Consider the following 12,122-nt stretch of genomic DNA (forward strand, 5'->3'; position numbering starts at 1 on the left):
AAAACAAAAAGACAAGGCTTAATGTTTATAGCTATATCTATATTTAAATCAATAAAGGGTCTTTGAATAGAACCATCATTCTCCTTTGACCGATATTCAAGAATGAAAAATAATCCATACACAAATAGCAAGAAAAAGGAAGAGTCTGAACTACAACAACTCTCATTGTAATGTGTAGAGGTACGCAATTTTAAATTTTAAATTTTGTATAGAAACTTTCAATTTATTCTTTTCATTATTGTCTTCTTAGCAGATTCTCTACGAAAAAAACTACTATATGAACAATTTCATGTTCTACAAGTTGCTAGTTGATATTCATTTACATTTCTACATTTTGTACCTTGCATACATAAGACCATTGATATATTCATGATACAAATTCACGAACTTCTTATTCCAATGTGTAGGAATACAATAAAAGAATAATCCAAAAGATTTTACCAGCCTCCTTTGGTACAAGCACAGTGAATCATCAACTTCAAAATCCTAGAAAATGAAATTCTCAAAAAAATTATTTCGTTTCAATGACCAAATGTGTAATACGTATAGTCTTTTAAATGTTGCAAACAAGATTGTATATAAATATATAGAAAATAAAATACACTTATTGACATGTAACGCACATTTTTTCAAATATTCCAAACAAGATTGTATGTAAATATGTAGACACTACAAATACACTTATTTAACATATATAAAACACATTAGAGAGAGAATTACGTTAAAAATCTTATATAGCCTAATTTATTTATGTATGTGGATAGGAATCTTTTATACGTGTTAAGCTCACAGACACTGTACGGAACAGCGCACATGTACTCCGAACACTATGGAAATGTACTCCAAAATTTCGGGATTGAATCCGCACCCTTCACGTTAACTTTTCTTCTGTGAACGAGTATTATCCCACTCGAGGAGATTCAAGACGAATCGCCATAAATCCCTGTAAATTTGATTTTTATTAAAAAATAGGCAAAATAAGCGGCAAACAGCGAGAGGAGGGAAAAAAACGCAGCAGAGGGAATGGCAAGCAAGCGTGAAATCTTCAATCTTTCGGGGCCTCACCATCTCATCAAGCCCAACTGGTAAGAACAAAATCGCGCATAAAATCATTCAATCCATACAAGTTTTCCCCAATTTTAACAGCAAATCCTTCAGAATAATGTTTAATCCTAATTGGTAAGAAAAAAATCGCGCATACATTCATTCAATCCATAAAATTTTCCCCCAATTCTAACAGCAAATCCTTCGGAATAATGTTTAATCCCAATTGGTAACAATAAAATCGCATACATTCATTCAATCCATAAAATTTTCCCCCAATTTTAACTGCAATTGTTTACCCCCTTTCTTCAGGTTGGATGCAGATCACAGACGATGCATAGCCACCAGTTTTGTTCAGGGCGTATATGTCCGTGAACGAGACCGGCAACAACAGAGGCTCGGACTAAACGCCCAAGCAGAAATCTGGTGGCGCTACTTCAATTTTAAGCTCATCGACTGTTTAATCGACGGAACCGACGGTTCAATCTTCGGCGCCGTGTATAAATGGAACCAGAAACTCACCCGGCCACCAGGCGCGCCCAATATGGTGGTGGCTTTCAGAGGAACGCTGCCATCTGTGGCCGGAGATCTCTGGATGAATTACAATCTCCTCACAAATCGACTCCACACAACCCGCCGCTTACAGACCGCATTGGAGGCAGTGAAAATATGCGTTCACAAGCACGGGTGTGAAAATGTGTGGGTTGCAGGGCATTCTCTCGGCGCTGCTGTGGCCATGTCGGCGGGCAGGAAATTGGCAGAGGAGGAGAGGGTATTTTTACAGGCGCATTTGTTCAATCCGCCCTTTATTTCGCCTGTGGAGAGGATTGGGGACGAGAATTTAAAGCGCGGGTTTCATCTCGCCAGTAGCCTGGTGACAGCGGGTCTGGCTATGGCGCTCCAGAACAGCCGCGCCCGGAACGAATCCTATAAATCTTTCTGCAATTTGCAGTCTTGGGTTCCTTGTCTGTATATTAATCCGAGAGACGAGGTGTGCTCGGGTTATTTAGGGTACTTTGAGAGCCAGAAGTTGATGAACCAGATTGGGGCAGAGGGGATTGCAAGATTTGGGGCTCAGCAGTCGATTGCCGACATTTTTTTGACGGCGATGGGACAAGAGTCGAAAACAGGGCATTTGATTCCCTCTGCAAGATTTACAGTGAATTTGAACCCTGCGGAAGATTTTAGAATGGCGCATGGGATGCAACAGTGGTGGGCACCTGATTTAAGAATTAAGTGCACCGAGTTCAGGCTTCATCCGGTCCGGGCACTTCATTCGGTGCAGGCTCCGGCAAGAGGATTTACAGGGCACCGTAAGCCTCCCATGGTATTAAAGTGCCAGAGGCCTTGCAGGGTAACTTAATTTTTTCCTGGTATTGAAATTTCCTTGCAGATTAATGGCTCCACCTGGTAGAAGAATATTTTATTTTAACAGGATTAAGGATGATTCTTGCGTTGGATTCCTCTTTCATGGGGAAGAGAGAAATCGAGCAAGAGAATCTAGAATCTCTTAGTTGGAGTGGAGGGTGGTTTCGAAGTTTCCCCTAAAATGGGATTTTGTAAATTCATATGCCAGATGGCAATTATTTATTGGTGTAATTTTTTTTATTCTAAATTAACTCTATAAATATAAGAAAACATTTTGTATTAAATATTTTTGCGATTTTTCAATCAAAGCATTATTAGAGAACCAAATCTATAACTTTCCTATCAGTTTTAGAGTTCATAGTTTTATGTCTTGATCACCTAGTTACTAGAACACGCTTCAAGCCTTCAAGCTTGAATCTAGGAAGAAAGAGAGTTGCGTAGGTTTGCAATCAACAATGTGGAACCAAGCTAGTAGATCAAGAGTATATTTAGGTTGAGCAAGATTAATATTTAAGAAAATTAAGTGTTTTGATCTTAAGAAATTGGTATAAAAGGCACAAGTAAATCATAGCAAATTGATCATGCTGTAGCGTCCTAAAATTGCGACACTTGCAATTTCGACTGCATTTGGGTCTTCACGATGGCGGCGCAACGTTGAACTTGAATGGAGACCCTGAAACCTGTTTACGACATCAAAAACTGCATATTTCTGCACCTTGGCCCGATCCTCCTTGCATCCTGCTGTCCCGGGAGGTGGGACCATGGCACCCAGCGCCCTGGTCCTTCAGGACCATGGCACCTAGCGCCCTGGTCCCTCAAGACCATGGCGCCCAGCGCCCTGGTCCCTGGCCCTATTTTGGGCCCGGTCTCTTGTTGGGCATCGGGCCTTTAAGTTTGCAATTCGGAAAATAATGTTCCCATGTCGGCCCAAGGTCGGAAAAATCAGTCTCTCAACCCTAATTGACAAGTATATAAACTACATTTCCTCTTCCAAAAAGAGAGAGAAAAACATATGTGTGCAAAAGGCGGAAGCGATATTCAAACATTCAAACATTCAAGCATTCAAGCATTCCTTCAAGCAATTGAGCATTCTAAGTCTCCATTCAAGGCTAAGTGTTGCATTCAAGACAAGGATTCAACCATTGAAGAGGAGATCACTTACAACATACAACATACAACATAATTACACCTTCGCATGTTGCAGGTACGCGGCTATAATTGAAGATCTGGAATCATTGTGCATAGACGAACAGATCCCCCTTCGTTTTGCGGATTTTTCGGAGGACCGTGTGCACTCCGGGTGCCATCGTCCCGTCAACTTTCGCTCAAATTTGCAGAACAACATCGTCTCGACATTTTACTGCTAATTCCAGGTCCGTAGCTTCATCCTGTATCCCTATCTCTGTTTATAAGCGAATCTTTCCTACTTTACATGCATTCCTAGTTCAATCATTCTATCTACATTCTTTACAAAAGAGGGTATCCTTGATGTCTTAACCCTTGAAACTCATTTAAAATCCAGTCTTGCATTGCGTGGGATTGGATCTTGTGGGTTTCAACCCCTCTTTTGAATGTAAAGTCTCTCCTAAGTGAAAACCGTCAACCCTAGGGACCTCCCTTCTCTCTCCTTGGATTGGAGTGGGGGAACAACTAGGGTTCGATTTTTCTGCTTTACATTTTGGTGAACCCGACGTGAACATCCTAATTCTGATTATTCATGGTTAGATCTAAAAAATTGGCTTCTTTAATTACATTTCCATGTTTGATCTTTTGCAAATTTTAGAGGTTAATTGCATAAAAACCCTAAAATTTTCTTTTTAGTAATTGAGCCTATGAAATGTTTATTGTTAATGCTTGTTTCAGATTTACCCTTCTATTGCAAATTGTCAATTCATATTTGTGCTTTAATTCTGGAAATTAAGTGGTTAAGTGTCAAAACCCTAATTTTTAAAGCCCTCTTGATTCAACCTTTGACTGATAATTTCATTGATCAAAACACCTCCAAATCGGCTGTAACTTTGGATTCTGCAACAAAATCACAATATTTTTCATCTTTGAAAATTTGGAAAAAAGTTGCGAGGACCGTGTGCACCCCGAGCGCCATTGTCCCCGACATTTTTTCCGAAATTTTGGGAGCTAGATCTTACTGTATTTTTTTGCTAAAATCCAGAATTTTGGCTGATTTTATTAATTCTAACACTTTCAAAATTAAAGTCAAAGTTGGTCTAGTGATTGCTTGGATTAAGGCTTATAATCATTCAAAAATTGTTGAAATTGAAATTTGCGTTAAAATTGTGTTTCTTACAGTCCTAGATCTGAAAAGTGTGTTGGCATTCATTCGAAATTTCAATGCTTTGTTCAAATTTTTGCAGTTCGTGACTTTTGAAATTAAGTGTTTAGTTGCAACAACCTTGATTTCTACTTTCAAATTTGGATTTTGCATGAAATTGAGGCAACTTTTAAATTTCAAAGCTTGTATTACTTTCAGTATTCCCTCTAAAATCATAAAATTTAAAAATTTCAGTTTCCCTCTCTTTTTCAAGATTCAAATTTTTGCATTTTTCAACAATCTTGGTAGGGTTCAATTTTGAGATTGCAACTTTATTTTGGCCTATCTACAGATCGTAAAATCACTCAATTTTTTCAAATTAGTTTTAAAATCATCATAACTTTCATCCCTGAAAATTTTGAAAAAAGTTGCAAGGACCATGTGCACTCCGTTCGCCACGGTCCCTGACATTTTTTCTAAAATTTCGGGAGATTGTCCTGATTGCATTTAACAGCTTAACTCTAGGAGATTGGCTGATTTTATTGAAATTTGCTACCTCTAAAATTCAAAATCTTCTCTCTCTCTTTAGTGCATGAGTTTTACAACAATAAGCCCTACTTACACTATTCCCGTTAGACGAAGCCTTAGAATTAAGTCCTTCCAAGGTTTAATTACCGAGGAGATGGAACCTAATTTGAATGGCCTTTTTAATGAGGACATGGGTAATTCCTCTAATCCTCTTAATGATGAAGAAGCTCTCCATGAGGTTTCTGTAGAACAACTTTCGAAATTGGATAACCAATTTGATGATTTTCGACAATGGATGTCTCAAGAATACCCCGACAGTGAAGCTCTTTCATTAATTGAGGGTCTAAAACGTATGGTTCAAAGTGATAAGAATGGAATTGAAATTTTGCGTGGTATTGCACACATTGTGGATTCGAATGTGAGGCCAATGAAAAGTTGTGCCGAAACCTTAGGTTATACACAACCTCCTACTCAAGTTAATCATTATATTCCTTTGACGACTCCTATTGCTAGTATACCTACTTTTACATCAAACATAATGACTACTTCAATACAAGACATTCCACCTATGATCACCAGTCATGGGGGAAATCCTTCCTCTGCAATCAACCCTCTTCCTTCATTCAATCCAACTTCTTCATTCATTCCTTCAATGAGTGTTCCTATTATATCTCCACAAATGAACCTGGCACAAGGGGGCAATTCATTTAACCATTCCATTCCTCCTTGTAGTGTTCCTCCTTTCCAATCATCTCCTATGACTAACTATCATAGTGTCCCACCACCTTACTCTCAATCAATACCTTCTTTCAACAACATAATAACTCCATCACAATCTAACACGTCTAATATGAACTCTTTGACTGAAGCGACCATTAACAATCTTGCACAAACTATCTCTTCTTTACAGCAACAAATTGCCTCTATGAATCAATCTAAGTTTAGTGTGCCCACATTTGATGTTGCGAGCCCACTTTCTCTTGACATTGTTAGAGCTATCCCCCCTAAACATGTGGAAATCCCGCAGTTGGAGCTTTATAATGGTAAGGGTGATCCTCTAACACATGTTAAGACCTTTCAAACAATATGTACCGATTTTGCTTATGACTAAAGGTTGCTTGCAAAACTGTTTACTAGAACATTAAGAGATAAAGCCCTACAATGGTATTGCTCATTGCCTTCCTATTCTATTACTTCTTTCGAACAACTTGCAAATGCTTTTATTCAACAATTTCAAAACAATATAAGTCCTAAAGTTACTTTGATTGATTTAATGCATTGTACAAGGTGTTAAAGAAAGAGTGACTGATTTCATTGGTAGATATAAGCATTTGTATGCTCAAATTTCTTTTCTAGTACCTGACAATGATATTCAAAGAATCTTTATTTCTAATTTACAAAAAGATATTAGAGAAAAACTCCTGTTTTCTGAGTTTACTTCTTTCCAACAGTTGTGCGCAACTCTTCACAATTATCAACTGACTGTGAGTCAAATGGAACAAGCAAATCCTATGGCTCCGAGTGATAAGGGTGATAGTAGTCAACAACCATTTGGGAAGTTTAAACCGAACAGAGAGTCCATTAAGTTCAATGAAAACATCATCAACAACAATGTGAATGCAGCATCAGGTGTGCCTCCTATTTCTAAGTTTTTCAAGAAAGAAAGAAAGTTTACTCCTTTGAATGAATCATTGCATAGTATTATGAATAAGTTATTGGAACAAAATGTGCTTACTCGTCCTCCTATAAGGCAAATAGATCCTGCAAAGATTAATTCACCCTATTTTGATAACAAGTCTTTTTGTCAATTTCATCGTCAACCTGGGCATGATATTGAAAAATGTTTTGCTTTAAAGGGTAGAATTCAAGATTTGATTGATAATAATACTATCTCTGTTTCTGGTGTGAATGATAAAGGCAACACATCTGTAGCTCCTCCTAACCAAAATCTTAAGATTTTTACTGATCCATTACCTTCTCATACCTCTAATGTGATTGATACTAATGATTCCTCTGTCTCACCTGATGATCTTGTGTCTATGACTCCGAATGTGATTAACTTTGTAGAGCAGCAGAAAATCCCTAAAGAACCTTCCATCACATTTGATTCCAGTGAAACTATCAGGGCACCTGATGGTCCTTTATATATAGTTGCAAAAGTCAAGAATACACCTTGCCGTGGAGTGCTTATTGATCCTTCTTGTATGGTTAATGTCATTACTGAAGAATTTCTTTTTACTTTGCAATTGAATCAAGTGATCTATGACGAAACAAATGTGGTTGTGAAACTATTTGATGCATTTTCTTCTCCTGCAATTGGTTCTATTACATTACCTATTGAGGTCCATAACAAGTACCTTGATGTAGACTTTGCTATTATTCCATCATCCGAACAATTTCGTGTGAAGCTAGGCTATCCTTGGCTATCTTCCATGAAAGCTATTGCTTCTCCTATTCACAAGTGTTTGAAATTTCCCCATAATGGTGAAATTGTTACTATCAATCATAGCCTCTTTAAACCAGCTGAAAGAACTTCTAGTGTTCCTATTGATTATTTTTGGCCTAAACAATTCCAATCCCTTCCACCGCGGAGTGATCATCTTTTCAAATCTTATCAAAAGTGGAAAAAAGATATGATCCTTTCTCTAAGTGAACCTAGAACACCCAAACTTGACATTCCTATCATTCTTGAGAAGGAAGTTCTTCCTTTGAAAGATAAAACTAATGTCTTTCCTCAAGAAAATTCCCAACCCATCCCTATGAATGTGACTACGTCTATGACTAATAAATTTTCTAAAGGTAGACCTATACCTCCTCGTCATGATGGACTTGGTCTCCTTCCTAAACCAAATATTCCTCCTTTATATGGAGCAGTTCCTCCTCCTTCCTCTTATAGAGAGAAGAGACCTTCCTCTTCTCCTATTGTTCAACCTAAGAGACCACAACCTAAACACCCAAGTGATAAGGATGAGAACATTCCTCCTCCTCAATCTTCTCAACTTCCCACTAAGACTAGACGAAATCGTTCTGCACGTGAACGCCGACGAAAGCGTCGTCTTAGAGCTCAGGCAGCTGCTTCTCAAACTTTGCAATCCCCAAAAACACCTTCAAATAGTATTATTCCATTTTCTCCTCAGCCGAAAATTGAGCCAAAATCTCCTAAACATAAGATGCATGATGGTCTTGATCCTATGCGAGTTAAAGATCCTATTTTTATAAATCTTGATGATGATATAGATGAAAATGTTATTCATGATGAAAATGTTACTCCTCTTCATTCTGATAATGAATATGAATACGTTGATGTTGATAACCATTTATCTAACGAATTTTCTAAAGCACTTATCCTAGCTCCTAGACAAGAACAACGTGGCGTGGAACATGAACATAGCCCTTGTTTGGATCTTGTGATAGCTCCATCTGCTGTGTTGGATGTTCCTCCTCTAGCGTGTTTCCTACCTTCCCAAAATATTGATCAGCAAGATCGGGGGGTAGATGACGTGCTAGACTAGTTTCATTAGCATAGCAGACTCTCTCCTCCTCTCTTGATCTCTTTTGTTACTTCTTCTATGTGTTATTCTCATTCTTCTATTTGTTGTCCTTAGTGTTGTCTACTTGAGGACGATGCAAAGCATTCAGATCTCTTGGTCTCTCTCATGTTGACTCAAAAGACACATGTGTTCCCTTCTTCTAGGTGATCTTCCTTGATTGGGGAATGAAGAACAATTATGCATACATACATATGATACACATGAATTATCATACAACATACTGACCCTGAGGATAGCGAAGTCACCTTGTGCTTTGTGTTTTGTGTTTATTATCCTTGGGTTTATCTCACACTTGGGGGCTAAATCCTTGTGATAACGTGCTCCTTTCCCTTCTCATTTCTTATATGTATCACTACCTTAAAGCAATCACCCCCGATGAGGCATGTGCGATCACTTTAACGTAGGGGGGCATACACCCCGTCCATATCTCTTCAAGATACTTGAAAGTTTCTTGGCGAACTTAGCTTTGCCTTGAAAATTTTTGGTATTTTTCTTACATGACTCATAGTGAGGGAACCTTACTACTGACAGTCATGGTTCTCCCTCGTGATCTTCCCTTTTACTTTGTCAATCAAAGTCGTAAGATCCTTAGTCCACTGGGGGCTTGGCGTATCTTGCCTCCTTGACATGGTGAAAGTTTTTCAATGTTGTTTCCTTGTACTTTACCGGAAGTATGGGTGTACGCTTATACTCCCGCTAAAGTGGGGGCTAAATGTAGCGTCCTAAAATTGTGACACTTGCAATTTCAACTACATTTGGGTCTTCACGATGGCGGCGCAACGTTGAACCTGAATGGAGACCCCGAAACCTGTTTACGACATCAAAAACTGCATATTTCTGCACCTTGGCCCGATCCTCCTTGCACCCTGCTATCCCGAGAGGTGGGACCATGGCGCTCAGCGCCCTGGTCCCTGGCCCTATTTTGGGCCCGGTCTCTTGTTGGGCATCGAGCCTTTAAGTTTGCAATTCGGAAAATAATGTTCCCATGTTGGCCCAAGGTCAGAAAAATCAGTCTCTCAACCCTAATTGACAAGTATATAAACTACATTTCCTCTTCCAAAAAGAGAGGGAAAAACATATGTGTGCAAAAGGCGGAAGCGATATTCAAACATTCAAACATTCAAGCATTCAAGCATTCCTTCAAGCAATTGAGCATTCTAAGTCTCCATTCAAGGCTAAGTGTTGCATTCAAGACAAGGATTCAACCATTGAAGAGGAGATCACTTACAACATACAACATACAACATAATTACACCTTCGCATGTTGCAGGTACGCGGCTGTAATTGAAGATCTGGAATCCTTGTGCAGAGACGAACAGATCCCCCTTTGTTTTGCGGATTTTTGGGAGGACCGTGTGCACTCCGGGCGCCATCGTCCCGTCAACTTTCGCTCAAATTTGCAGAACAGTACCGTCTCGACATTTTACTGCTAATTCCAGGTCCGTAGCTTCATCTTGTATCCCTATCTCTGTTTATAAGCGAATCTTTCCTACTTTACATGCATTCCTAGTTCAATCATTCTATCTACATTCTTTACAAAAGAGGGTATCCTTGATGTCTTAACCCTTGAAACTCATTTAAAATCCAGTCTTGCATTGCGTGGGATTGGATCTTGTGGGTTTCAACCCCTCTTTTGAATGTAAAGTCTCTCCTAAGTGAAAACCGTCAACCCTAGGGACCTCCCTTCTCTCTCCTTGGAGTGGAGTGGGGGGAACAACTAGGGTTCGATTTTTCCGCTTTACACATGCAAATAGGATTTGACTTTACTAATGATGGATGATGGACTCTCTATAATGATCAATTTATCAACATAAAGAAAAAGTAGGAAATCAAAGTCATATTATCACAAAATGTAAATAGTAGATTCCAAGTGGCATGTAGAGAATTTAGATAAGAGAAGACAGGAGTCCATCTTGGTGTATCAAGCCTAAGGGGCCTATTTGAGGTCATATATAGACTTCCTCAATGTAAAAACCAATGAAGAATCCTTAAAAAATCATTGTGGTTGCTTCATGTAAATGTCCCCTTGAATATCCCTATGAAGAAATGCACTCTTCACATCTATCAAATGTACAACCCATCCATGAGTTATAAAGAGTCAAGACAATGGAGTTCATCTTAGTGACAAGGGAACAGGTCTATATGTAATTAACATTATGAACTAGTGAGAAACCTTTTCCCATGGTCCATGCTTTAAACTTGTCCATAATTTTATTCATTATATATTTGGTTCGATGGATCCACTTACACTAAACCATTTTCCTTCCATTAAGAAGAGGTACAAGGTCCCATGTGTGGTTTCTCATTAAGAAGTTGTACATTCATGATGCATATAGTTGGTGTTTCCACCTTATTGCCAAAAATATTCTATACATTAGCCATATCCTATGATTGGAGACTTCAATGGCCAACAAACATGAAACAATTAAAAAAGTGCTATCTTCTATATTTTAGGTATCTGCAAGACCCAGGGGGCAAGCCTTTTAACAATGTCAAGTGATTTTATTATATATGAACTATGATATTGCAATAACAAATATTCTCTCATAAAATGCATCAAGAAGTGTGAAATCTACTTAGAATTGACTTGATTCTTGCATATTGTTCATCATTGACTTTGAGAACATATGTAAAAATATTTTATGAGAACACGATATATTCAAATGATTTATCATTTTAATTTTTTCTTCTCAATAATGGGTGAATGATAACATATGCCAATGCCTTATTAGGGTAATATTGTCAACTTAAGCCCTATAAATGTTTCTTTCTAGCAATTAAACTCATTTTAGTGAGTTGCTAGCAAAAAAACAGACATACACTAGAAGAAAATTGCAAAGATGAACTAAAAAACCCTTGATCTTTTCATTCATCGAGAACTAAAAGTACATCATGGAGGGAACTGCAATAAATTCATGATATTCATATACTACATGATGAATTGAAACTTGCTATACAAAAATGTATCATTTATAAACCAAAACCATCATTTATTGTCAATTTGATGATCCTAAATGTCAATATAATTGTAAGTGCTAAATATAATTTAAATAAAAAGCATGAATAATACCAAGAACACATCAAAGACCAAAACATGCATTAAATTTTATTTGTATAATACAAAAGATGGGTAAAAAATAAGAAAGTGAGATGTAAGCATCCTTAAGATACTTTGCCCAAGCACTCTAAAGATTCTTTATAAAAATTGACAACATCCAAATGAATAAGAAAAATTATACCTTGTTCAATCACATGCTCTTACCCAAACCCTTAGAATTTCTACATGACTAGTTTAATGAGGAAATAATGCAACTCATACAAGTTTATTAGTTTGACAATACTAGATGGGATCAATGTATAAA

The 12,122-nt window shown here is 37.8% G+C and overlaps 1 protein-coding gene across 1 annotated transcript; it reads left to right on the forward strand.

Moving 5' to 3' along the window:
- Positions 1 to 917: 917 nt before the first annotated feature.
- Positions 918 to 2,689, forward strand: LOC131029992 (GDSL esterase/lipase At4g10955). Its single transcript, XM_057960676.2, has 2 exons — positions 918 to 1,085; positions 1,357 to 2,689. Exons 1-2 carry the CDS (start codon positions 1,024 to 1,026, stop codon positions 2,405 to 2,407), a joined length of 1,113 nt encoding a protein of 370 aa, XP_057816659.1. The 5' UTR covers positions 918 to 1,023; the 3' UTR covers positions 2,408 to 2,689.
- The last annotated feature ends 9,433 nt before the right edge of the window (positions 2,690 to 12,122 follow it).

Source organism: Cryptomeria japonica, chromosome 7 (genome assembly GCF_030272615.1).
Source record: "Cryptomeria japonica chromosome 7, Sugi_1.0, whole genome shotgun sequence".
NCBI classification, from domain to species: Eukaryota; Viridiplantae; Streptophyta; class Pinopsida; order Cupressales; family Cupressaceae; genus Cryptomeria; species Cryptomeria japonica.

What these genes read in the sequence shown, in the direction of transcription:
- LOC131029992 (XM_057960676.2), top strand. Translation starts at nt 1,024, where the DNA reads ATGGCAAGCAAGCGTGAAATCTTCAATCTTTCGGGGCCTCACCATCTC. An exon ending in CATCTCATCAAGCCCAACTG is followed by an intron (nt 1,086 to 1,356) that starts GTAAGAACAAAA and finishes CCCTTTCTTCAG; the next exon opens with GTTGGATGCAGATCACAGAC.